The following is a 27415-nucleotide window of genomic DNA, read 5'->3' on the forward strand; positions in this document are numbered from 1 at the left end:
TGATCGCTGTTTGGAAAATTAAGATACGAAACGTTTTCCTTATAATGGGCGTCAATGGAGAGTTTAGCTTTTTGACAGAAGATAGTGTTTATGGCATGTGAGATTTCAGACAAATTTGATCATTGATCGCTGTTTGGATACATTAAGCCACGTTATGATTTTTCTTATAATGGGCGTCAATGGAGAGGAAAACGCTTAACGTGAGAGAACGACCATACTCCTAGGATTTCGGTTTGGATTTTTGACAGGAGAGAGTGTTTCTGACAAGAGATGTCCGCGAGAAATTTGGTGATCATTGATCGCAGTTTTGGAACATTAAGCCACGTTAAGCGTTTTAGAATGTCGCAGCTTTGTATGCCTTCAGGCTTTGCTTTGTCCACTTCCCCGGCGTCGAAATCAGCTACATATAAATGTGAGGAAACCCCGATTCCTGGCCACATGTCAATGTCCATGGACTACTGATTCTTTGGTAAGTTGTAAGGGTCACTGTCGAGTCCAACTGCCTTTAATTTAGCCAGACAATAGTTTGTTTTACTCCCGGTTTCGCAGTTTACCCTACTAAAGGCAGCAATGTTACAGCATATTTTGCCACTCAGTTCTCAGTCGATTGAGGGGCGACTTTTGCCGGTGGGAAAGTGACGTCAGTGCATACCTTCTATACGGGAGGTTTGCCTTTCGCTCGCTACTAGCCGCTTAGCTAAACTGAGTTGTCCACAGTATGTTTTAATGTAGCCATGTGTTATTGATGGAAAGTTTTGTAGGAGTCATTGCGCAGAGTATTACCAAGGTTAGCTAACCAGCTTGTGTAATGTAGATTTGATAGGAATCGTTTGCTTCTGTCTGGTTCGCCCATCTGACCAATCCGGCTTTAGACTGAGGTATAGGACCACCCACTCAGTTAACATACGGATATACAGATATAATAAATACAGAGAAATATATAAATATAAATATAAATATATTATATACTATATAAATAAATGTAGAAATGTAGAAATACAGAAATAAATAAATGGATAAATGTAGAAATACAGAAATAGCCTTTTTCATTACCAAAATGTATTTATTTATTTATGCTTATGCCATTTTTTGTCCTCCATAGGTTACAGCAATGGCAGAATACACATTCTAAGGGTGTTTTCACCCTTGGTCCCTTTCAGCCCTCAAAACGAACTCAGAGCGATTAGTCAGCAGTTTTTGCGCATATGTGAACACTCCAAACGAACTCAGACCCCTCTGAAACGAACCATTGGGTCGTTTTTGGGTCAATATTGAGATTATGATTAATTAACACGATTACTCATTGACGTTGGAAACATCATGCATTTCTCGAATTTGTGTTTTTAACAGTGGATTTTCTTGAACTTTAAACACCATCTGCCTAGTTATTTAAAACAATTTTTAATGCCATTGTCAGCATACACAACAAAACTTTATTTGTAATTAGCATATAAATATATAAATATGGCCATTACAAGAGCTGTTGATGATACTGTACTTGTAAACAAATAATTTGAACGTTAGCTTGACACTTCAGTTAACAAAGTAAACAGAATGCAGAAATCAAAATGCCGTAAAATATTCAGATTCATGGTTTCTTAGTGGTAATGTAGTCCACATTCTTTTATTGCTGTTCCAGAATTTGAGCTGCTAGCAACAATCCATGGAATCCAGACCCAGAGCATGAATGTATCGCCCACTAACCTCACATGAATAACATTGTTCAAATTGTTTCTTGGCTATTATTATCGTGATTGTAATATAACTTACAGTACACTGTTACGGACAAAACTACTGTGCTGAAATGCCAGAATTGCTTTTTAGGTCATCAAAACACGATTTCCATCTTTAATTTCCTAACAGAACCCACGAATGGTTCCTCGCACGGTTTATGTGCGTACTATGATTAGTCACTGTGGGTATTTAGGGTGTTTTCACATATAGTCCTTTTTAATGAATCAGACTTAGTCCTCTTAAAGTGGGCCAAAAAGTGGACCAACAGAAAAGGGACTCAGTTCTTTTTGCATTCACGTTGTGAGGTCATTTGAAAGAGGACTCAGTTCTCTTTCTGATCCATGTCAGCTCTGATGGGGCCTCAATCCTCTTGCTGTTCAGACTATACTTCCTCTGAGCTCTCATATATGGCGTCATACCTTTACTGCTTCGGATTATGGTTAGCGCTCACTTGGAACAAGATGGCTGTTGCTAGATAATCGAGATAAAACGGTTATTGTGCCACATTTTCATTTATAATTCATTTATCTCTTTTTTACATTTATTTTTTAAATTTGTTTTTCAGTTGGATATCTAACCCTTTCGTATGTAACTTACTTTTATGCTATGTAGCGCGCCTGTTACATGGTTCGTTATTAAGCGTTATTAAGTTTTCCATAATTTTCAGTTAGCATCTGTTATATTTTTTACGTTAAATCGCTGTTTCGCACCGGTTTTAGCAAACGCGCTAAACAGCGAATCACACCGGTGTGACCGTACGCGCGAAAGGGTTAATGAAACTTTTTTTAGGTGGTGGTGGGGGGTGTAAATGTTTTAATGAATGAATATCTACTTGAACTAGAAAACTGTCATTCAGTACACTGGTGATTCTTTCCAGCTGTGCCACTGGTACCAGAAAACAGGTGAGTTTTTCAGGTATAGAAGCCCTGGTTGCAATTCTTCTAAACGGGGTGTCAACAATGACTGTGTATTGTTACTCTTGGGACTGGGAACGAACGAATCAATTTGAACGAATCTTTGAGGTGAACTGAGTGTACTGAATCCCTAGTCTAAAAGATTTGTTCATTCCTCTTTGCAAACCTGCGCGCTGATTAGCTGGCATAGCAGCTATAACTCTCCCTCCAGCGGATATTAATAAATATGCGGTCTGTCCATGAAGAAGCCTATCACAAAACTGTATCAGCAGTACGTTCATGACGACAACTAGCCAATAGCTGAGAGATCCGGTGACTACGAGGACTCTAAACTCCCCCTACTGACCCGATGAACTGTTGACAAGTTCTTCAGTTCAGCAGTTCCATCGGACACAAAGGATCCGGTGACTACGAAGACTCTAAACTCCCCCTACTGACCTGCTGAACTGTTGACAAGTTCTCAGCACAACAGATCCTTCGGACTCCAAAGATTCACTGACTTTATGCTGACAAGTTCCCAGTACACCGGTTCCGTTCCCCTCAAAAGAGTTACTTACTATGAAGACCTGGTGACTACGTGTTGCCAAAATCGCTTGTTCTCAGTATAGCAGGCTTGGGCTACATTCGCCATTGACTGTTACGATGCTAAAGGAATCAGCGCTTCCGTGACATTATTATAGGAATTAAATATATTATTAAATATTATTTGCTCATCTACCTGGAATATTATTTTAGGCCTATTTATTATTATTATTTTTTTTTTACATTATTTACATTTTTAACAGTAGCATATTTTAGGTGCGCACAATGTATCGCAGTTCTTGTTTATCTCAACTGCAATCTTACGTAGACTATGATTTATTTAATGTTGACATCACATTTCCTTTTAAAGTTAATAAAGTCCTTATTAATAAATACTGACAAATCAACATAGGCTTAGTAGGCTACAAAACAAAGCAGAAATGTGATGAATAAGCCTATGCATCACACTTGTAGCGTACTATTTCTACATTAACAACAAATAAAAATACGTCATCACTGACTAGGCCTACAAGTATATTAAAATGTTTGGGCTCGGTTAGTTCAAAACTTGTAAAACGAAGAATTTCGCTTTGGATATAAGCGTGGCTCTTTTTTAGTCAGTGCTTTTTTTAGTTTTAGCAAATTACATGTACTTAGGCTATTATAAAATGTGGAGTTCTATTTCTAAGACGAAGTATTTTGCGGCTGCATGATTGTTTGAATAGCATGGTGCAGTTTCACGTAATGAATATTACGATTTAGCTAATTATGATTAATTTCATTGACATCTGGTTTCTCACGTGCTGTTTTGCCGCAGAGCAGGCTAATAATGGACATGATGTTTGGAACAATGTAGAGTAATTTTAAAATGCAATAAAACTATTTACATATTCGTGTATCCCGACCGGATATCGAAATGAACGAATCAGTGAATCAAAGATTCGAATCATTTTATTGAACTGAACGAAAGGAACCGAATCACTAAATAGAATCGTTTTGAACACCACTAGTGCTGGGACACTTATCTTTACCTATCGCTGACGGACCACGGGTCACTCCGTAGCGTCACGCGAAACGCTCAGTTTTGAAGAGCGCAAGAGAGAGGGAGCGTTATGGAAATGAAGTCCATTCTCTTGGCCCCGCCTCAACCTTAGCGGGGTGCAATGAAATCGCATAATCATGTTAAGTAACCAATTAAAACGCGAGTTTTGGTTAGTTCGTAGGTTCCAACTATGGGGCCAGATAGTGGCTCATTAACTCGACATCTATCTCTGTATCCTTCCTCGAGTTTGACATCGTTCAATATATTTTGATGAATGAAATATAACGGAATTAGTTCATGACATGAAATATTTTATACTTGGGAAGTGGATTCGTAAGAATTTTTGTTTGCTGTTTAAATTTGGCCATTTATTTTTCTGTGTTGCGAGCGTGTTCGAATAAAATGTGGCGCCCATGGGACTTAATTTCGCCGTGCTTGAAAATGGCTTCCCCTATCTACCCTCTCTCCCGTTCTGTTGCTTCAATCCCCCCAGTTATCTGATTAAAATAAAAAATAACATGTTTCACAGACAACCTATTAACTGGTTACACGCCAAATGATTGTCTTCAATATATAGCAACGAAAATTTAAAATGATTTCCCTGCAATGTTATCTACCAGGCAAGTAAGCTCACAACACGATTTTCATAGCAAGCTAAGGCGTCAACTAGCCAGCAAACTACAAGGAATAACACTCGTGGATGGGTTGAGAATGGAAGTCAGTAATGAGCTGTCGGAACAGAAATAAAGTTGGTAACAGCAAACCCCGTAATGTTTTTTGTGCTTAAAATCTGTCGACGGTCTCAGAGAAGCCAGTTCGAATAGCACTTTACTTTGGACTAAAAAGTATGGGACGCAACGTTTGTGTAACGTTAGCGTAAACCACAACTACTATTGCAACCTGCCGGACATAGATAGCTGCAACCGGGAACGCATCTGGGACAGCAAGATCAGAGATTGCGGCACTTCAGGTCCTGTTCGGATCGTCATATCATGTAAAGGATTACGCCTTGAACATTATACTTAATAACTTGCTAGCTAGCCAGCTAAGTGCTCAGCTAACTAGCCACCCACCGAGCACTTCCCCTGCTCACCAAACACATTTTAGCTAGCAAGGTAGCTACACAAATGAGAGTCGTACGCGCGATTTATTCCCAGAGACTTGCTCTGATGCACCAACACATTTGGACTACACTATAAAAAGGTGAGTTTAATGTTTATTATGTTTTCTGTAAGACGTCTTGGTTTGTCATTTCCATGTCTTATCGCGGCTAATCCCAGCAAGTGATATATTATTGCTAGCCAGTGAAAACAGCTAGAATTTAAAGTGCGTGTTTATTACGAGAGCTAGCTAGCTAGGTAGCTAACGTGATTGAAATCGAACTGTTTGCAAAACCTTGTGCAAACTGGGTTACATTAGCCTTAGCCAAATTACCCAAGTTGCTAGTTGGCTAAATAGCCATGGATGGATTTCTTTATGGGCATGGGGTGATTTTGGTTGATAGTTAGATGGTAAAATTGTCTTAACTCTGTAACTAAAATAACGTTAGCTAGCCGGCTAATATTAGCTAACTTTTTTATCCCTTCAGTTCTTTCCAGTTCATGTTGTTAGCTAAACGCGGCGGTGTGTGAAACGCTTTAAATCGGTTACGCCGGCAAATTTGAAAACGAAATCATCAGCTAACGCTAATAAGTTAATGCAGCATTATCTCCAGTATAAGCTTATAAATAAGGGTCCCTTCCCCTTCGTTTCGTTATATTTCTCGTTAGCAAACTAATATACTTACCAAGCGATAACTGGTTGCCAGTGGGGTTTTTTTCCTACATGAAGCTAACTTCTCTCGATTTTGTTAGACTAACTAACAAACTCTAAATAGAAGAGTTTTGACGTATATGTGATAGATGACACGCTAGCTACTCTCCTCGGCTTCCATGGAGGGCTGCCTTAGTAAGAATCAAAATATTGGATCTTACCATTTTAGCTTTCCTGCTAACTAAGAGTTAGGTAGCTAGCTGATTGATGGAACAAATATCATGTTTTGTCACCACCCTATCAAGATGACTTTAGGTATGGCTCAGTCATATTGGGGCCACGCTCACCTGTCTAAACTAACCAGTTGTATGTAACTTAAAAGTCACTATTGTTTAATTGGAAACCTTGATGTATGTAGCTTAGCCAGCTGACTGAAGAGTTTGTGTCGTACTAAGAATTCCATTAGTTAGCAAGCTGGCTAAGCGCTAGCAGGCTAGCTGAACGTTACATCGTTATACGATTCAGGTTGTGCGGCGGAATAACATAATAGATTGTCATGATTGTTTATCTAGGTAACCGTCCATAAAGACTAGTTAGTGTCTTAATCATTTCATTGTAGCTATGCTTTAGCTTGATAACTAGCTAGCTAACGTAGGGTGTAGCTTTGTAGTTTAGAAGTACATCAGGTATTTGGGGTTAGATGGATATTTATAGTTTGATAACGTTTGCGATTCGGTTCATATTTAAACCGTTATGTTATCTACAGTAAGAAGACATGAAACAACGGGGATGCGTTTAGGGATATAGTCGAGTGTTGCCGTTTTCTTTACATTAGTGATTATATAGGCCATGGGTTGTCCACGAGCTTTCCTGACAAGTTCGACCGCGCTTCAGTGTCTAAAACAGCTTGGGCGTGGGTTACCTACCCCGATAATTTTCCCACACAATTTATTAAATCCCCGCCGTGGACATGGCGATCAATATCCACAAACATGTATCTCGGCAAATTACATTAATATGACCACTTAAAGAATGTCTGGAAACAAAGCGATTAGCAAGCTAACGTTAGTTCATTGGTTGCCTTATTGTAGGAAATCAATTGCTACGGATCCTTCAGTACAACTGGGTGACAGACAAAACTGCTAACTAATAATAAGTAAAACTCAACTCGCTGGTAATGAGTTTGATTCAACACGGACTATGCTGTGGTAACGTTATTTGGTTGGCTAACTTTAGGTGTCGTTAGGTAGCCTTAGCTTAGCCAGCTGCCATACATTTGGTTTCGGGTGGTATGGTACGTAAAAGCCCATTTGGAGCAAGTTCTGCAGGTCCCCCTCATATCACATTACTTGTAACCAATAGTTTTCTAATAAGTAGCAATAAGTTTTACTACAATGTTTAGGGAAAGCCCCAATTGTTAACTTTAGACCTCTGGGTTTATTTTTAAACGTTAGCTAGCTAAACAGCTCGATGTTTTATTGTTTAAATTTCCTTTTGTCATAATACGACTTTAAGGTCACCAAATGATGTATAAACGCACCCAAAGTGTAAAGTTTGCGAGTGAGACAAAGTTACCTAGCTACTTGTAGCGGCAAGGTAGGAGGCCTAGCAAGTTTAGGGCATATGAGGACATCACCTTCACAAGAACATCATCTCATCTCATTAGTCAAGGTTAATGTGAGATTACCGTGACACAAGTAAAGCGTAATTAAGAGATACAAACAGACAAATAAAATTAAGACAGGGAATCACGCGTTCATGTTAATATAGAGTTTTCATTTTGATTGAGTCGTAGCTAGATTAGCTAGTTGCAATGTTTGGGTAAACTCACTAGGTCAGATCACAGCACATGCAGGTGGTATTAACGGCGGTTTTACTGTGGCCTGGGGGTGTCATAACTGTGATGCGAAACGCCGAAATCGAGTATTTATTTATTTTATATGACAAGTATGACCTTTATCCTTTATTGAACCCACGGAACCTCCAGATCTCCATAAACAGATTAGCACTCAGCGACTCGATCCCTATGGGAGAACCTGTTCCATAGTTTAAAGCAGCGTTTTCCAAACCTCTCCTGGAGGACCACTTGTTCTGCATGCTTTAGATCTCTCCCTGCTCCGATACAGCTGATTCAAATGATCACCTCGTTCTGAACTCCTGAAGCTGCTTAATAACAAACTGATAATTTAAATCAGCTGTGTTGGAAAGTATAACGTCCATAGTTTAAATTATAACGTAATTCGAACAATGGAATAGATACTCCTAACGATAACATTTTGCTGAATGACTTAAGATTCAGTTGGTTATACTACTAAGCATCTAGGCAGCTTTACGCTCACTTCCCCTGAAAAACGGTCTGGTGCAGTGTTAGGAAGTGGAACGGTAGTGAGGCAGTTAGCTGTGGGATGTGTGTCTGTGGTCGGCATGTACAACAGGAGGTAGCTAACATCCAAGTGCGCTTCCTTGAGTATGTCTGAAAGTTACGATAAGGCTTGTGGCAAACCGAGAGTGCAAAGGAACCTTCGTTGGATGATGATTTCACTGTAGACGTGTAACGACATTTTTTAATGTCACCGACTGCATTGAATCAAATATGTGCGGTATGGAAAATAATAAAAAAAAACACTTCATTTGTACATGCAGCAATGTAGATTGCTTCTAGGTCAAAAGCTGGCAGAATATAGCACAGTTCCTGTGTGCGTTTCTGTATCAATATCGAAAGGAATCATGTGGTTCAGTCTAGCGTCATAAAAGGGCGTGGTCTGCACTTTTGCAAAGAGAAACAGTTCTTCTCCCATCTTGTTTAGTATGATGTTGATTTCGATTACAGATTAAAGAGTTCGTACAACTGTCATGTGTTCGTTTTTAAGGGGACGTGAGTGCCATTGTTATCAATGTCTAAAATAACACATGGGATGTTTGCACTTGGTCATGGTTTCATTTTGATGTGTTTTCTTTAATTTGATAAGAATTGCTTGATTAGGTTTTCATATAAATTCAAGTAATCCCAAACGCACACATTTGTTGCATTTAAATATTTACAATTCAATGTAATGTTAATTTCTCGGTTTGCGGCATATGCCTCGGAACTATTGCCTGCAAAATGAAGTTGCAACACGAGGTACAGGAAGTGAAGCACACGGAAGCAGTATTTTCTTTGTGTATCTTGTTAGAGGGTAGTTTTATTTACAGAAAACAGTGATGAAATTTGTATTTATGTGTCCGTGTGCAAAAAAAAATGTGTTCTCCGGTTGGGATTATGTAAACAAGGCTTGTTAATTTTTAGTTGAAATATCTATAAAACGCTCGACGACTATTTGACAATTCTTTGCAAAGAGTTTGCGAGCCCTTACAAGCTAGCTTGCTAGCTAGCTAACTCGATATCTACCCATCTGTCCTAATGAGTTACAGGAGTTAGCTAGCTGGCTTGCTATGCAACCATATTTAGCAATAATTTCACATCATTGAAGACCTGTCTGATTCTGACCAACAAAGCGATGATGGCATGACTTCCTTACTGTTAGCTATGGTTTGTATTTAAAGCAATGATTGTTTTAAAATCTGTGGATTTTGCAAATGTTGAAAAATAATCCATGAATCGTTGAATCGTGGTCGTCCTCACGTGCCAAGATGACTAGCTGTTACGTTAGCTAGTTATCTAGATAGCAGTGTGGTTGAGGCAATTTGGCCAAAACGATGTATATTTGGCTAGTGAGGCAGCTGGCTGCTGAAAGCTTTTTCAACCCCCAATTCGATATCTGTTGTGTAGTACATTTTAATAAGTGGAGTGAGTAAACGGTAACTCGGTTAAACTATGTTCCCACTTTCCTATACTTCATTTCCGTTCTGCTGCGGTCGGACTGTAGCCCCATAATTAACCCATAAATTAATCGTGGAGGACAAAATATTATATTAGAATTAGAACTTGACATTACGGCAGTAGGGCCCCTTACATATCCTGCAGTTTTGTGGCGACTGTAGTAGTTGAAAGTTGTATTTACTGAAAGGATTTGTAGAGGCTTGTATAATATAGCCAGCTGGTGTTGTAAAACAGTGAAATGACCCCACAGTCCATACATTTTGCCATTTCATTAGCTCACTCTGTTCTCTTTATGTGCTAGGTCTCTCTGTGAGGGAGATCAGAACAGGGAGAAGGGATGGATGAGCAGAAATCAAACTGTGAGGAGAATGACTCTGAAACAGCAGGTAAGGAAGCAATGGTTCTAAAGGTACACTTACCTGTGATTAAAAAAACAATCATGTTTTAACAATTGCTAGGTCTGGGTATTTGTCTTATTATTGATAATGTGAAGATCTTGATATCCATATGACATGTTTTGTTGTATAGATTGTCAGGGTTTTTCTATTACTCATACTTCTTACTTTAGGTGTTTGCTGAATGGCAAACATAAGGTTGTTATTACATTGAAGGTGAAGGGGGTGAGTACAAGAAGGCGAGGTGATGTCTGTATTGACAGATCTTTATTGAGGTAGAAGTTCAGTCACAATAACCGCAGGAAAACAGGCAGAACTATGGCAGACCGACATGGCAAAAGGAGCAAGAAAGGGGAGACAAAAAAATCAAAGGACAGCCAGTGTTCACAAAGCAGCAGGAAAGGCATGTTTGCGATGAATTCAGACAGGAGAGTAAAGAGGACCTGATGAGGCAGCCATACCTCACGGAACAGGAGCTGGCACAAGAAGGCTGTAGAGGTAACTGAACAGGAAATGATTTGGGATTTTACTTGAAGCGACCTTGGGGAACGGTGTTCAGTAATATCTCTTATGATGCTTTATGCTTCATTTTGAATAACACATTTTACCAAGCATTGCAGTTTTACTCAGTGCCCGGTAGGTTTTTGTAACTAAATGCTCTCTTGTAAGTCTGGTCTCTTGTCTTCAGTCTGAATGCTCTTGTAATAGAGGCCTCAGTTGTATGCCCCAGCAGATAAGGCATGCTTCAGTTCTCCATTGCTTTTTATAAGTCTTTGAGAATTTAGTGTACAGATGCAATTCCACATTGGATGGTGGGGAAATGTGACTTGCATACATGTAGCCTTGAGAGTTTGAAGGTCATGCATGCTGCTTTTTTTTTTGGGTTGAGCTCTCATTTGCATATTTGTTGCCATCCCCACACGCAGCTGATGACAGTGCACTTCCGAAGCAGCCAGACTCCCCTGCCGTGGAGGAAACCCCAGTGACACCAGATGTGGACACGGCTGGTGCACCCGTGTAAGTCCCATCAATTAATGGCTAACAGCCTACTGCTGTCTCTGGAGACACACTTGTTTGCTCGCACTTGGATTACATTTTGATTGGACAGGGAGCATCTCTGAAAGCCGCCTTTATTACCTGATTTCTACATTGCCATGGAAAGTGGGTCTGTCTGCATTTGAGTTACAGGGAGTTATGTGATCGCGACAGACTTGTGAAATGGAGGTTTTGCACTTAATCCGATTTGGTGTAGGTGATGGTTGCTGTAATAAGTCCACTTTGACAAGGAGAGACAATAAGTCAAATCTGCCTTCAGCCCTGTTGGAGCTGTATGGAGCTGGGTGTGATCCAGCCCTGCTGGAGTGAGGAAGGTGTGCTTTTAATCTGGAGAGCTGTGCACGCTGCATTCTTTCCTGTTTTTGCGAGAGAGTAGCAGTCTCCGTAGAAGCAGAGGAGTCAGTTGGTTCCAGTGCTAAAATGTTTGCTGCAGAGGCAGTTTCCAGTGTAAAGGGTCCAAAGTGTAATGTATTGTTGCTGCAGAGAATCTTTAGTCTAGGTACTTTTGGGCTAACCTGAATGGAACGTGTATTTTCTAAACTTTACATGTAAGATGCCCCAAAGCCTGACTGTGCCACATTTTATTATACCCTGTGATTATGGAACTTACGGATTGTGGAACTACTTTGTATCATTTGAAATGAAATGTAGATGCCAAAAAATTTAAGTGGGGATTATGTCCAACACTGAATTGTGCAAACCATTAGTTAAAGCTTCTGCATCAACAAGCCTGCTGTGAAAAAAACTGTAGCCTCTGTTATTTGTGACGGAAACCCTGGTGTCTAAGGGTGCTTTCACACTAGAGCTTTTGGTGCGGACCCGAGTCCACTTGAGCCGTTAGTTCGGTTCGTTTTGTTGAAGTGAAAGCTGTTTTCTGAACTCGGGTGCGCACCTAGGGACCGTACTCCAGTGTGGTTCGCATTTGGTGTGCAAGCTATCCGATCTAAAACCAGAAAGTAAACCTCCCTTTTGCGTCATTGTCTAGCAACATTGGTAAATAAAAGCTGCATGTTCCTTATGAGTTGATGATGTAAACGGACCAGGGTTCGTAACCAAAAAATGTAATGTGAAAGGAGGCCAGCGGGGGCAGGGGGAGGAGTCTGGACCAGCAAAACGGACCAAGTGTGAAAACAGCCTTAGTCAGGATTTTGGTTTGGCTCGGTGCATGCATGGGCTTGCCTGTAGATGGCGCTGTCGTTGACAGTGTGGCTCTGTCTCTGTGTCCCCCCGTGTCCAGGGGGAATGGCCAGCTGTGCGCACTCTGCGGCTGCACAGAGCCAAGCCTGCACGGCCAGCGGGAGCTCCGGCAGTTCGGGCCTTTCTCCGTCCGGCTGCCCACAGAGGGCCCGACTGTGCTGCCCCCGGCGGCCACCAGTGACGACCTGTCCTCCATCGGCTTCTCCGACGCTGCCTCCATTGCCTCCCTCTTTGACGAAACCGGTATGGAAAGCTTCAGCGGGGGTGGGGGGTCTCACTCTGTACTAGCATCCTTAGGTTAGTGGGATTTTAGCTGAGACATTTCTCCTGGCCTTATTTAGGGCATCAGTGTAGCACAGTGCTAAGGAGTAGGGCTCATAACAAAGAGGTTGCTGGCTTGATTCCCTGCTGGGGCACTGCTTGGGTAAAGTACTTAACCTGCAAAAACATTGAACTGTTTAAATGGATTAAATTGTAGCCTGTGTAAGACACTTTGGATAACGGCATCCATTAAATGTTGATAATGTAATTTCGGGCTCAGAGAAATGCTTTGACCTATCAGTCTAGCAAATAATAAAAAGTCAATACACAAAATATTAACATCAGGGTTTATTTATTTATTTATTTTTTTACAATGGACAGAATTAATGCTCAATGCAAGCCTTTAAGACACCTTCATAAGTCTTACCCTTTAGTTTTAAATTCAGTTAACTGTGAAATCTGTTGGGCCTGGGTCTGTGTGTGTGTGTGTGTGTGTGTGTGTTTTCACACGTTGTTTTGTTTATGTAGTACTGACTAGTATTGTGACTGTGAGTTTGTTGCATGTCATGGTGCTAAGGCTGTTTGTGACAGTGTGTGTTCTTGTAACATGCCAGTACATGGTGTAAGATTGTGTTTGTGTGCCGGTGTTGAGCAGGGCACTGCTGGGTCCACCACTGGTGTGCAGCCTGGTCAGATGGGGTTAAACACGGTGAGGGCCAGGAGCTGCTGAACGTGGATAGCGCTGTCATCTCAGGGATACAACAGGTCAGTCAGGCAGAGGGGCTTGCTCCCCACAGGCTAGCAGATCACCTGACACAGTATCATATGGGCCCTTTGGAAAAGCTGCCCAGCAGAGCAAATATTTAAAAAAAATAATTCTGAAGAATCCAACAAATAAAAGGAACCAGCCTCATCACCCACATCACACAAGAAAAACGAGCTCTTCTGCTCTGCAAACATAAACATGTATTTAATATGCCCTCAATTAGACAGGTGTGGCTTGGTATTGGCTGATTGTCTGCATTTAACTTAATGACCATCACAATCAACAGTTAAATAACGTTTGTAGAGATGCTGATGGTATGAGGTCTGTCTATTGCAAATGAAGTAAATTCAAAAACAAAGCATCCTTAACACTCAAACTTTACAACAAGATTAACGCCATATTAACAAACACTGCAGTCATGTTGAATACAGGTGAAGTCTCCTCAGGTGAACATGTGAACTCTCCTCCACAGGCCCTCAGCATGAGGATAAGAGTAAAATCAGTAAAACAAATTAACCACATGTCCGGTCAAGGATACCAGGAGTAGGTGGAGAAATGTGTGTTTACCTTACGAGTGTGTTCTCATGGCAGCTTTTTTCGTGGTGACTGACTGTTTGATTCTCTGGCTATGTCTTGCGTCTCACCTGTGTGTTTCTCAGCGATGTGAATACTGTAAAAGGCTGGGTGCGACCGTACGGTGCCGGGCGGAGGGGTGCTTGCGGACCTATCACTTTCCTTGCTCGGCGGCCAGTGGATCCTTCCAGTCCATGAAGCAGCTGGCCCTCCTGTGTCCAGAGCACATAGAGAAGGCAGTGGAGATGGGTACGGTGACATCACAAAGGGATACAAAACTGAGGTTTTCCAATTGAGATGTGTTCTCACTCCACCACCCCCCAACCCTAACCCTCCCACCCTTTCCATAGCGGCGGAGGAGGCCCGGTGCGCTGTGTGCGACTCGGCAGGCGAGCTGACAGACCTGCTGTTTTGCACAGGGTGCGGGCAGCACTACCACGCTGCCTGCCTGGAGATCAGTGCCACACCACTGCAGAGGTCGGGCTGGCAGTGTCCCGAGTGCAAGGTCTGCCTGACCTGCAGGTGAGGCGCAGCAGCGGATAAACCCTACAGCCTGTGTGTGTATGTGTGTGTGTGTGTGTATGCGCTAGAGGTGTGAATCTTCACTGGTCTCACGATTCGATTTAATTATGATTCAAAGGGTAGCGATTCGATTACAAAAAGATTCTCGATGCATCATGATGCATCTTGTCCTCCATGTTTTTTTGCTTTTTTTTTATTAATACAAGAATACAAGCCCTCAGATTTGAACTATTTTTAGTTTTCAACTTTTTGTTTAACAGTTGTTTTCAAAAATCATATCAAGTCATACAACATAAAAATCTTTTTCAAGTAAAATTACCACAAGGTATATGTAAACAGTAACGCAAAACATTTTTGTTTTTAGTGCATTGTAAGTTAGTGGTTATGGTTATTTGTTTTTCAGTGGAATTATATTTAAAGTTCAAGAAAATCCACTGTTTAAAAGACAAGTTTTTTTTTCAACTTTTTCAACCTTTTCCACTAGATTGTAAAAATTCTAGCTAATTTTAGCTTTGAGGAAACAGCGATTTAACATAAAAAAATATAGCAAATGCTAACTGCAAGCTATGAGAAGCTTAATAACGCTAAAAATCAGCAAGAATTTTCTCTAGTCAATACAATATTAATAAGTCATTGATTGTATTTTTTCTAAACATGAAATATAGTTAAATGTTGAGGGCGAGACATGGTGGGAATTATTTGTTTAAGACCGGTATAGCAAGGAACGGGAGAGTTCGCTCTGTAGGTAAGTTTTAATCCTCAGTTTTGCAATAGAAATAAAGACTCGCCCCCTGATTTACTGAGGTAGGTGCAAACCAGGTAAATTTAAAAATAATTTTTATGTGTGCGCCTAAATTAAAACATGCTTTCACTGGGCGGTATAGTGTGATTAAATAAGCTGTTTTTCCTTTAAATCAGGCGCAAGGAGCTAATATAATAATTATAATAAACCCATCCTTCATTTTTGCGCTCTCTGGCTGACACTCCTTGAAATACACATTCATCAGTTCTACGGCTCAAGTTGATCCCCGGGGAAATCCCAGCAAATAAGCAATAAATTTTATTTTTCACATTATAATAGAGACACTGGAATTATAATGTGTGTGGCAGGATGCGCCCAGCTGTCTGTGTCGGGGGGGGCGGTTTAAATCACGATGCCGACTCAACATTGTGATATCTGTCAGCCATCGGCCAACCCTAGCTCTTAGAATTAGTCCCTAGTTCTAATCGCACCGGTTTTAGCATATGCGCTAAACGGCTAATCACACCGGTGTGACCGTATGCGTGAAAGGGTTAATTACAGTTTTTAAGAATCGATTATTTTCTTTTTCTGCATCAATTTTTTCCAGCTCAATTTTCTCCAGCTCTAATATGGGCGTACATGCTTGCCTCTGTGTGCGTGTCTGTGTCTGTGTCTGTGTGTGTGTGTGTGTGTGTGTGTGTGTGTGTGTGTGTGTGTGTGTGTGTGTGTGTGTGTGTGTGGTGACCATTCCTGTTTGCTGTCATGCTTGAGAGACTGTGTTGTAAATTCCTCTGCGGGCATGTTTGGTTTTACAGGCAGCCTGGGGAAGACTCTATGATGCTGGTGTGCGATTCCTGTGACAAGGGCTACCACACCTTCTGCCTGCAGCCGGCCATGCACTCCCTCCCCTCAGAACCCTGGAAGTGCAGGGTGAGCATGGAGACCCGCCTCATCGACAGTGTCAGACTGCTGCCATGCCCATCCTCTCAATCAGCATAGCCAATCACAGTCTTGTCTTTATGCCTACTTCACTCCCTGACATTATGCCAAACTTCAAGCTCAAATTGCAACATTGGTTCATATTATGTCTTATGATTAGTTTGACAACAATTAGATTTCATTAGAGTGCATGGAGCAGCTAAAAAACACGGTCAGGATTCTTGTTTGTCTCTCTGATAGCTGCAACATCTACATCTTCCATTCAGCATCTGCCTCAGGTGTATGTGGTTTACTGTCTCCTTTCGGGGGTATGATATGCGAGTCTGGGGTGCATCTGTGAGGATGGTGCTGGGTGGGGTTATACGGTTGTCACTAAGTCCTATATTCCTGGTGAGGGAAGGGTTGGATTGCATGTGCTGTCTGTTGGAACACAGCCTGAGAACATAAGCAGCCTTTAAATTGCAAAAACCGGGCTGTCCTAGAAGGGGCTTGGTGGAAGTATTGGTGGGGAAAAAAGAAACCGTAATAATGTTATAATGTTTCTTGAGATTTCTGCTGTCTTTATAAAGTGAAGATTTGTAGGACCCATGTGGCTGATTTCCCTCTCTGTCTCTGTCCCTCTCTCTCACTCTCAGAGGTGTCGTGTGTGTAGCGAGTGTGGCGCCTGTGGCTCTGCCCTCCAGGGCTCTGTGCAGTGGTATGAGAACTACACGGTGTGCGAGAGCTGCCGGCAACGTCGCGGCTCCGTCTGCGCGGTGTGCAGCAGGGGCCCAGTCCCTGTGGCCTCCTTGCGCCCCTGCCACACTTGCCAGAGGTCTGTCACCACTTCTCACTGTTAGTGCAACTGTGACCGCAATGGTCTGTTTTTCCCCTCTTTATGCAACCCTGTTTGGCATAGCTGGTTCTATGTTAGGATTATCTCACCACGATAACCTCTGCAGTTGTGCAGGAGCACTGAAGCGAGACGGTTGTAATTCTCTGACATGGTCACAGGATGCTATTTATTGCACTACAAGTCCCACAATACACCACAGTGAAGTTTGAGCTAGTTGGGCAATAGTTGCTACCTCACTGATGTCAGCTGAGCAAGTCACAAGCGCCTGATGAATTGTAGGGTGTCTGAGAGCAGAGTCGTTCCAAATCAAATCACTCTGAGGAAAAAATTTCCCAGGTCACCCTGGGAATTCACAGGTGCTCCTATACCAAACTATACCAAATCCCATATATTAGGTCTGTGTCTGTAATAGTTTTGAAACTACAGTCCTTTGAAATTTTAATTAATTATGAATTATTTTTAAATGAATTATGATTTTTTAAAGAATGAGCTGTCATGCTTTTGTTGCCTTACAAATTCAACCAAAACACAAATATTGCATAGTTCACAGTTTCAGAATTGCTGAAATGCTGACTTGTAACTATGAAAGTATTGACTTCTGTCACTGTGAATCTGAATGCTATTTACAATGATTATTTATGTTCTGAAAAGAAAAAAGTTCTTGCTGTGATTACTTGGTGATAATGCTTTGACATGTTTTTGACAATCAATAAAATTGCCTAACTTGAAAAAAATGTTGTTTATTTTCACTATTTTGAATTAATTTATGAAGGGGTAGTATGCTCCTCTTATTGAAATAAGTCTATGTGGCAATTCTGAAACTGTGAACTATGTAATATTTGTGTTTTGTCATAACTCCAGAAGGAAGCTCATCAACATCAAATTTTTGTCCAATCATATTCAGATATATAAGATTACATGGTAAAAATATGAAAATGATGGTTAACTGCCCACATGGTCAAATGAGGACATGAAAATAGGCAATTTTGAGGAAATTTGGAAATAGAGCACATTTCAAGAAATTATTCTAACACTCCTATAACAGTAATAAATATGGTTATTGCATACACAAGGCCTAATATGTCATAAATGACAGGGAAAAAAAACTGAGTGCTTTATCTAGCATACTGTTTGAGTGACAAGCTCTCAAAGGGGGTGTTGTTTTGTTACGTTTTGAATTTTCGGCCATTTTCAGAGCCTTGTAGGAGGAAAAGTACATAAGATACACCTGATCTCATTACATTTTGAATTCTACAGAAAATGTTAGCCCTAGTCACTAAGTTTCAAAACTGTACGTACCATATCAAAGGAGCTGTGAATGTCGGAAGTTGGACTGAAAGGCTTGTTCAGCAAAATGCATAAAATTAAAATTTTAAAGGACTGTAGTTTCAAGAGATACAGACCTAATATTTGGAATTTCTCCATAAGTTTTCATTTCTCTGAAGTTAATACTGTAATTGAGGCATTTCTTACTTGCTCTCGTTGCGTGTCCTGTTTGATATCTTTCCACTAGATTGGTACATGACGAATGTGCTTATCTTTCGGACACTGTGGAGGACCAGTACACCTGCTCCCTCTGCCAAGAACCGCCACAGGAGGGTGCTGTGGGGCCCGGCACGTCAGCGGCCCAGATAGAGCTGGAGGAGAAGGCTGAGATGGAAACGGCCAAGGAGCTGGGTAAGCAGGGGCAGGGGGGAGCCATGACGGGTGCGTCCACAGACCTGCGGGGTCAGGAGGGATTAGGAACAGAAACTGACCGGCTGAAGGAGGCGGGCGGATTGGGCAGTGTGTGTTTATCATAGATTTATTACCCACAAAGAGGTTAGCTAAGGCTCTCAGGAGAGCATGCACAGAAAAGGCCTTAGGGAGAAATGATATCAGTGTAAAAAAGGTATTAAGCGGATGCATCTGGTGCGAGCTGAGGTTTTGGCAGACGGGGAGGCATGGAGGGCTGCACGTCTGCCTGAAGATTGCAGATCGTTTGTGGCCTTGAAACCTGATTACTTCACATTATGTTCATTTGCTTAACAAACGGCCTTACCCAAGGCTAATTTCTATTCTTACATTGCACAGTATTGTCCATTCATGTAGCCGGGTGTTTCCTGAAGCCCTTTGGAGTCTGCACCCTGCCAATCTGAAGGTCTCTCTAAGTCCTGCACCACAGGCAGTTGTGGTGGCAGTTAGTTGTGGGTGAAGTGAGATGTAAAATGGATGAAAGACAGGATATTTGGGGCGGGCATTAGCTTGATATGGGGCAGAAGGTCGTGACTTCGGGCTGATTGGCTGTTTGATGCAGGGGGTGAAGGAGGAATGGATGGTGAGACAGGGGTAGAGGAAATGGCCGAGATGAGGGAGGAGGACACGACAGAAGAGGGGCCCCATCTGGGGACGACGGACGCGCCAAGCTTGGAGACGGCTGAAGTTCCATCAGAACCGCTCCCCGCCCCCACTGAGGCTGCAGGTAAGGCTGGGTGGTCCTGGCCCTCATCTGGAAGATCAGCCTACTTATGCGTTAGTACTAGAGTACTAGAGCCTGACCGATACAGGATTTTTAAGACCAGTACGGATTTCGGTATTTGAGGATTTAAAAATCCGATAATGATATATCAGCCGATATTCTTTTTCCCCCCCAGAAACACATAACATAAAGATTTTACCTAACATTTGTTATGTGTAGTTATTTGAGTCCTCACCAAGATAACATGACATAATGCAGTTTAAAAATAAACTTATTTTGTTGTCATAAATAATAGTTTGAACAAAAGTATAACAAAATATATTGAAGTCTTGATAAATAAGAATGTTTAAAAATACAAAAAAGTTTAAAAAATATCGTGCCATCTTAAACTATTCAGTAAACTGATACAGTAATCTACAGTAAACAGTGCTGTTGAATGCATCTAATACTACATGACTCTGCAACGAGGATTTGCGACTTTGGGATTTCATACTACACGTTTTCTTTCTTTCAAGAAAGAGAAGCTAGATAACTTTGTTTGGCTACCAAGCCATGCTAGATACTTGTTCAGCTCACGTTTATTTACGTGTTCCCTTTGTTTTAACCCTTTTGCACAGAACTTATTTCTATGCTATATAGCGCATGGCTCGTTATGTTTTCATTAGCATTATTAAGCTTCTCATAGTTTTCAGTTAGCATTTACTATATTTTTTAACATTAAATCGCTGTTTCCTCAAAGCTAAAATTAGCTAGAATTTCTCCAATCTATTGTTGTAATCACACCAGTTTTAGCATACGCACTGAACAGGTAATTGGTGTGACTGTACGCGCGAAAAGGTTAATAATTTCCAATGCACCAACTGTAACTACAGACATGCGAGTCGCAGATATATTTACCATTGCTTCATTTAGGCAGTATAAGCTGAACGCTATAGTTTTTAATCGCTCGTTAACGTTAGCAGTCTTCCACTTATAGCATTAGCTAGCTTTGTGGGTAACCTAATTTAGCAATGGACAGCGTATAAGCTGCTGTAAGCGATGTTGCCAGAGAATTTTTAGAAGTGACAAGGACCGTTGTTTGTTCGATAGAATTGCCACACTGTTTCATAAATAAACCTACAATCAAGTTTGTCAACAGCTTAGCCTACACCACTCAACTACCGTAACGTTAAACGTAATGTTGATGTTTGACTGACGGTACCGGCTTTCACCTTACTGCAGCAAAACCAGGCATGGCTGACATGAACATTGTCAGGCTTATTTAGGCTAAGAGGAGAAGTGATGGGGGATATTTTTTATTACTTAAGTATATTTCACGTGACAATTATCAATTTACCATGAACACGGATGATCTCCGTCGTGGGCTACTCTGCTGGACTCTGCTTGGGTCAGCTTGTGGTGTTCCAAACGTGTTGCCAACAGTGGAGTTGCAGTGTGCCCTCTGGTGGACTAACTATGCAATGACAACACTCATAACATGGTTGAAGGATGCATCTTCTGTCTTTCCGTTTCTTTTTTAATTGTCATTATTGGCTGTTATAAACGCCGATACGGATTTGTCTGCAATTAACTCATATCGGCCGACAATATCGGCACGACAGTTTATCGGTCGGGCTCTAAAGAGTACCCCACAGCACACGGGCCTTCATAGTGAAGGTGCACATACAGGCTGTGCTCCTTAAATTCTTCAAGTTCTCTTTTACATCATGTATATTACTGCACATGTGCCCATTTAAATGTGCATGTCTGCCTGTTCTGATTTGTACATTGTAACGGAAGTATTAAAGCTTCATGTCTTTGGTTTAGTGAAAGAATGCGGAGCCACAGAATGTGAGCCGTGTACACCTCCATCTGTGGATGACGAGGAAAAGACAGGGGATGGTCCCAGCCAGTCAACTCAGGATAACCTCATCCCCAGTCGGACAGCAGAAACACCAGCTGACGTTCTGGAAACCAACACAGGGGGCACTGCTGAGCATGGAGATGGATGTAGCTCCCCTGCAGAGACCAAGCCTGGGGAGGAGCAGGAGGAGACCGTCAGTGAAGGGACATGTGTCATTGATGCTTCCATTCTCACTCCACATGGCCCCTTAACCCCGCCTGCTGTCACTCAAGAAAATCACCCTGTTGCCATGGACGGGGAGGAATCTGCTCCTAAGGAGCCAATGGAGGTGGAGCCAAGGACTAGTCCTTCTTCCCCTTTGGTCACCGCTCTGCCCGTCGTTGACATGGACACCGGGGTCACCCAGTCAGAAGAGGAAGAGGAGGAAGAAGAGCAGGAGGCTGCTGAGGAGGTGCCGGGAAAGGAGGGCTTGCAGGGCGATGTGAAGGCAAAGGCCGAGCCCCCCGAGGAGGTGGGGCCCAAACCTGAGCATCTGCTGGACGACGCGTCAAACATGAGCCACGGAGACGGCAGCAGCAGCGGGTTCCTGGGCTCGCCCGGAGAGCCTGACGCCCAGTCCCTGTCTATGGAGCTCAGCCTGGTGCCGGCCAACAGATCGCGGTCTGACTCACTGCTCACTGAGACGGACGACTCGCTGCCCTTCGACTCCCTGAAACTGGACGGAGACAAGGTCAAGCGCAGGGGCTCCCCTGGTCGCTCCCGGGTCAAACAGGTACCCTTGATCAACAATATGTTTGTGGGAGGTGTTTGCATAACATTTTCTCATTTTTTTTCCATGTATAAACAGCTTTGTTGAGAGGCAAGGCTTTTTGTTCTACAGCTCCTGAAATGACCATGAGCACAAGGTTTCACAAGGTCGTTCTCGCTTTTTTGCCCTGGTCTTTTAGGGGCGGAGCAGCAGTTTCCCAGGGAAGCGACGCCCTCGTGGGGGAGGCAGTGGGAGGGGGCGTGGCCGATCACGTCTCAAAGCCATGGCCTCCTGCATCGATGCCTTTCTGGTGAATGCACTCTCTCTCACACACACATACTTACACACACATTTATTTAACTTTTTGGTGAATACCCTGTCTCTCACAGACATACATCTAAATCCTGTCCCTGCCCCCCCCCCCCCCCCCCAGCTTAGCATGACGGCAGACACAGGCCTGAGCAAGGAGGAAGAGGAGGAGGAAGACGACACCATGCAGAACACCGTGGTCCTCTTCTCCAACACGGACAAATTCGTCCTGCTGCAGGTGCTTGTGCTGTGACGCTCTTCCTGTTGTGCTGGTGTGCGCTTGGCCCCCGTGGTATCGCTGACCCTGTGCTCCCCTCTTTCTCGTGCCCCCTCCAGGACATGTGTGTTGTGTGTGGCAGTTTTGGACGGGGTGTGGAGGGCCAGCTGCTGGCTTGTGCGCAGTGCGCCCAGTGTTACCATCCCTACTGTGTCAACAGCAAGGTGAGCGACAGCAGGAGCAGCCCTGTTGATAGTTGTAACAGTGGATTTCTGGTAGCATCCTGCATTATTGCTTGACCCCGCCGCCCTCCTCTTTCTCATTGGCAGATCACTAAGATGATGCTGCGGAAGGGCTGGCGCTGTCTGGAGTGCATTGTGTGCGAGGTGTGTGGCAAGGCCTCCGACCCCGCCCGCCTGCTGCTCTGCGACGACTGTGACGTCAGCTACCACACCTACTGCCTGGACCCGCCCCTGCACACCGTGCCCAAGGGGGGCTGGAAGTGCAAGTGGTGCGTACCCCGCCCTCTACGACAGGCGTGTTTATTACACAGTCCTCTCTCGCTCTAGTCTGGGGGGGGGGTAAACTGTAAATGGGAGATGAGCTGGCCATATTTAAAATGAGATTTTCATTGAGCTGTTTCATCGACAGCACATGGCCTTTGTGTCCAGTTATGTGTTTTTAGTGGATAAGATCATTGTGACTAGAAACTGTAGACACATGTAGGAGGAAGAGGGCTTGTATATATTAAACAGCTAGTTTTAAATGAAGTGGAGCTCATCCATAAGTACTCCTACATGTATGTAGATGAAGGTCAAACGGCCTTTCTTTTCATAAATTTCATAATGATCCCTAACACAGCAAGCCCTAAATTGCTGATTGTCGCTGAGAAACTTGCGAAAACCCATGACGGCGTTGACATTGTGCTCTCTCTCGGGCGTTCCTCTCTCTGTTGCAGGTGTGTGTGCTGCATGCAGTGCGGCTCCAGCTCGCCTGGATTCCACTGCGAGTGGCAGAACAACTACACACACTGCGGGCCCTGCGCCAGCCTGGTCACCTGCCCCGTGTGCCGCGAGAACTTCATGGAGGAGGAGCTGCTGCTGCAGTGCCAGCACTGTGACAGGCGGGTATCTTGCCACCTGCAGAGTGCCGGGCACCACTCAAACACTGATGCTGTCTATGACAGAAAAAAGGTGGTTTACCTCCATTAATGACGAGGAACGACGTTCTCCCCCGCAGGTGGGTGCACGCCATGTGCGAGAGCCTGTACACAGAGGACGAGGTGGAGGAGGCATCCGACGAGGGCTTCGCCTGCTCTGCCTGCTCGCCCTACGTCCCCAAACGCATCGGTAAACCAACACCCCTCTGCGGAGGCTAATTCAGACAATATTCAGTTGCAAGGAGGGGTTGCTGGCAAGTTTCAATCACAGTACATTTTATGACATGGCACCAGTGGCAGGTGTGTTTACACTTACTCTCTGCTCTGTCTGATTTCTAATTATGTGTCTTTCTGGCAGTAGTGGAGCCTCCCATTACAACAGTTGTGAAAGTGAAGGAACCAGGTATGTGTAGATTTCATGGTATGGCTATTTTGGTAGAGGGGATGGGTGGGCAGGTACCTGGTGCCACATGTGTGTGAAGCCTTCGATAATGTGAAACCCAGATTTATAGACATGCCAAACTGACAGACTGGAGGGGAAATGCTCAGTGCTAAAATTTCCTTAATGTGTCTGTCACTCATGTCAAGGGGCTGTGCCAGCATCTTGTGCTTCTGTGTCTCTGCTGTGCTGTGCTGAGACCCCTGACCTCTCTGTGTCTCTGCTGTGCTGTGCTGTGACCCCTGACCTCTGTGTCTCTGCTGTGCTGTGCTGAGACCCCTGACCTCTCTGTGTCTCTGCTGTGCTGTGCTGAGACCCCTGACCTCTGTGTCTCTGCTGTGCTGTGCTGAGACCCCTGATCTCTGTGTCTCTGCTGTGCTGTGCTGAGACCCCTGACCTCTGTGTCTCTGCTGTGCTCTGCTGAGACCCCTGACCTCTGTGTCTCTGCTGTGCTGTGCTGAGACCCCTGACCTCTCTGTGTCTCTGCTGTGCTGAGACCCCTGACCTCTCTGTGTCTCTGCTGTGCTGTGCTGAGACCCCTGACCTCTCTGTGTCCCTGCTGTGCTGTGCTGAGACCCCTGACCTCTATGTCTCTGCTGTGCTGTGCTGAGACCCCTGACCTCTCTGTGTCTCTGCTGTGCTGTGCTGAGACCCCTGACCTCTGTGTCTCTGCTGTGCTGTGCTGAGACCCCTGACCTCTCTGTGTCTCAGAGCCGCAGTTTTACCGGCTGGAGGGGGTGTGGCTGACTGAGACGGGCATGTCCCTCCTGCGCAGCATCTCCATCTCCCCGCTGCACAAGCGGCGGCCGCGACGCCCGCGCCTCGGCACCGTCGACAGCCTGGAGCTGAAGGAGGGAGAAGGGGAGGGCGAGGAGGCCAAAGGTAAGGTCACCCAGCTGTCTGCACAGGTGGAACAGCCAGGCACTCCACTGCACACCATCTCAAGATCCTTTTATAAGGCAAGCCAGGCCGTGTGCTTTGTTTTCAATGCAAGAGCATCACCGCACAACACCGGCACAGTTTAGATCAGACACGGATCTGCGTGTGCTTCAGCTGAGCATGTCCATCAGGAACCACTGGATCATAAGTATTTTCCTCTACTCTTTTCATAGTCTGTGGAGAACCGATGGAGTGTGAGCCCAAATTAGAAGCCCCTGGGAGTCCTGACAGAGAGGGAGGTCCTGAGAGAGACGTGGGCCCCGTTGGGCCTGCGGAGGGAGGGGTCGAAGGTGAAGCAATGAAGGGAGGAGCCGAGGAGACGGAGGATGGGAAAAAGAGGAAGAGAAAGCCGTACAGGCCAGGTCAGAGAGTAATGCGGCCCGCTCTGAAGCGCGGCCGCGTGAAATGCCCGTATCGCATCAAGCAGTTTTTACCCTCAATCACTTTGTGGAAACCCCTGTTCAGTCTCTCTGAAACGCAGTTGAAACCCTTGTAGCTCATCCCACAGAGTATGCGTTAGTCTGTTTCTGCGAAAGTGATTTTGTGCGACATCCAGTCAGTGTTGTGCTAGTCTGTGTCTTTTTTGTCACATGGTTTGCTGATGTCTTAATGTCGAGCAGCCTGCTTCTCAACTCAGTCAAGTCTGCAGCTTGGATACGTTTAGTCCTCCTTTTTACTTTTAAGCCAAACAATGAACGGCTTCCTGTTCTGTGCCTCAGGGATTGGTGGGTTCATGGTGCGACAGAGGAAGTGCCAAACACGGATTAAAAAGGGGCGGAGCCTGTCACTCTCTGGAGAGGGTGTGGCTGATGGACAAGCCCCAGAGAAGACTGCAGAGGAAGGCAAGCACAAAAAAAACAATGCTTTGACTACCTCATTGGTCACTTAACTCTTTACAGCTCAGACCACATGTTCTGATATTTTATTCTTCTATTGATCTCATTAATTTGAAAACAAGGCATAGAATTTTTGTGCCTATAATCTGTTTTTACATGTGTGCATGCATGGGTGGATGAACTAGAATTTTCCAGTTAGTGGTGCAATGATCTGCTCATGGCAAGACCTGGAATTGTTTACCCTGGAACACTGGGGGAGCTGTGTCCATCTTGTATGTGTGTGGTATGTCTTCTGATGTTGTCTAAGAAATGTGGAAGAACGTGTGTGGTGTGTCTTCAGTTGTATTCTACAAAATCTGGAAGAGTGTTGTGTGCGCACGTGTGTGTGTGTGTGTGTGTGTGTGTGTGTGTGTGTTTGTGTGCGAGACAGATTCATGAGTCATTTTCTTTCAGAGATAAGACTAGCTGACTCTGAGCTTTTTGTTTTGTATTTTTGTTCAGGCCCAGCTCCAGACACCCCTGTGGAAGGTCCTCCAGACGTTAAGGCGGGTGAGGCAGAGGGAGAGCAAGCCAAGAAGCGGCGAGGCCGTAAAAAGAGCAAACTGGAGGACATGTTTCCCGCCTACTTGCAGGTACAGCCTCAACGGCAACCACTTGTGTCCTCTCTAGGTCTGGATTTACATATCCAAACGATCGTCTTTCAAGGCTGCCTGTGAAGATCCAACAAAAGCCTCAAAATAAAACAAGCTTATAGTAAAATTTCCTTAGCACACACCCTTATCTGGAGTATCTATGATGCCATTCTGCAACATTGTCCATTTATACAGCTATTAATACACTGTCCTGTTCAGGGCTCCAGACTAACGTTTTCCACTAGTAGCACTGGTGCTCCTTACTGAAAATTGTAGGGGCACCAGCACAAAATTTAGGCGCACCACTTAAATCGACATGCAACGCAACACATTCATATTTTTTTCCATCTTTACTGTGTTATCGATAAATGCTTTGGTAATAAATAGGACAATTTACAGAAATAACAATGTGCTGTTTTAAAGGAAAAAGTCACAAGGTGAAGTAGTGCTTTAAGAGAAAAAATCATTAAGTTAAATGGTGCTTTTTAAAATATAAACACCAAATAATAAATTTGCAAACGTAAACACAGGGCTCCAGACTAACTTTTCCCACTGGTAGCACTGGTGCTAACTTTCTCAGTTGGTCGCACCAGCACATGATTTGGTCACACCCTTTTTTTTCTGGTACAGCATGGTATTAATCAGTGACCTTGCATGCTGATGAATAGTTGTGTTAATTTTCATACCCTGGTTTTGCATTGATGTAAAGATTGACAGTGACTCAAGACTTAATATTTGCAAAATATTTTAATCTGAACATTAAGT

General features: G+C 43.6%; 1 protein-coding gene across 2 annotated transcripts in view; it reads left to right on the forward strand.

Moving 5' to 3' along the window:
- Positions 1-4493: 4493 nt before the first annotated feature.
- Positions 4494-27415, forward strand: part of kmt2d (lysine (K)-specific methyltransferase 2D) — a 57635-nt gene continuing 34713 nt past the window's right edge. The window contains exons 1-23 of one of the 2 annotated variants that reach the window (XM_036534069.1): positions 4494-5415; positions 10086-10170; positions 11106-11196; positions 12473-12675; positions 13349-13458; positions 14119-14281; positions 14383-14554; positions 16112-16226; positions 16871-17049; positions 18584-18747; positions 19367-19531; positions 21335-22143; positions 22319-22429; positions 22553-22666; positions 22765-22869; positions 22975-23156; positions 23604-23768; positions 23885-23994; positions 24163-24207; positions 24955-25125; positions 25356-25544; positions 25902-26024; positions 26520-26650. In XM_036534069.1, the coding sequence (XP_036389962.1) occupies positions 10122-10170; positions 11106-11196; positions 12473-12675; positions 13349-13458; positions 14119-14281; positions 14383-14554; positions 16112-16226; positions 16871-17049; positions 18584-18747; positions 19367-19531; positions 21335-22143; positions 22319-22429; positions 22553-22666; positions 22765-22869; positions 22975-23156; positions 23604-23768; positions 23885-23994; positions 24163-24207; positions 24955-25125; positions 25356-25544; positions 25902-26024; positions 26520-26650 (3666 nt within the window). In that variant the 5' untranslated portion in view covers positions 4494-5415; positions 10086-10121. The remainder of the gene's footprint in view (positions 5416-10085; positions 10171-11105; positions 11197-12472; positions 12676-13348; positions 13459-14118; positions 14282-14382; positions 14555-16111; positions 16227-16870; positions 17050-18583; positions 18748-19366; positions 19532-21334; positions 22144-22318; positions 22430-22552; positions 22667-22764; positions 22870-22974; positions 23157-23603; positions 23769-23884; positions 23995-24162; positions 24208-24954; positions 25126-25355; positions 25545-25901; positions 26025-26519; positions 26651-27415) is intronic. The other variant, XM_036534070.1, reaches the window with a different exon arrangement.

The sequence above is a fragment of the Megalops cyprinoides genome, chromosome 7, assembly GCF_013368585.1.
Source record: "Megalops cyprinoides isolate fMegCyp1 chromosome 7, fMegCyp1.pri, whole genome shotgun sequence".
Classification (NCBI taxonomy): Eukaryota; Metazoa; Chordata; class Actinopteri; order Elopiformes; family Megalopidae; genus Megalops; species Megalops cyprinoides.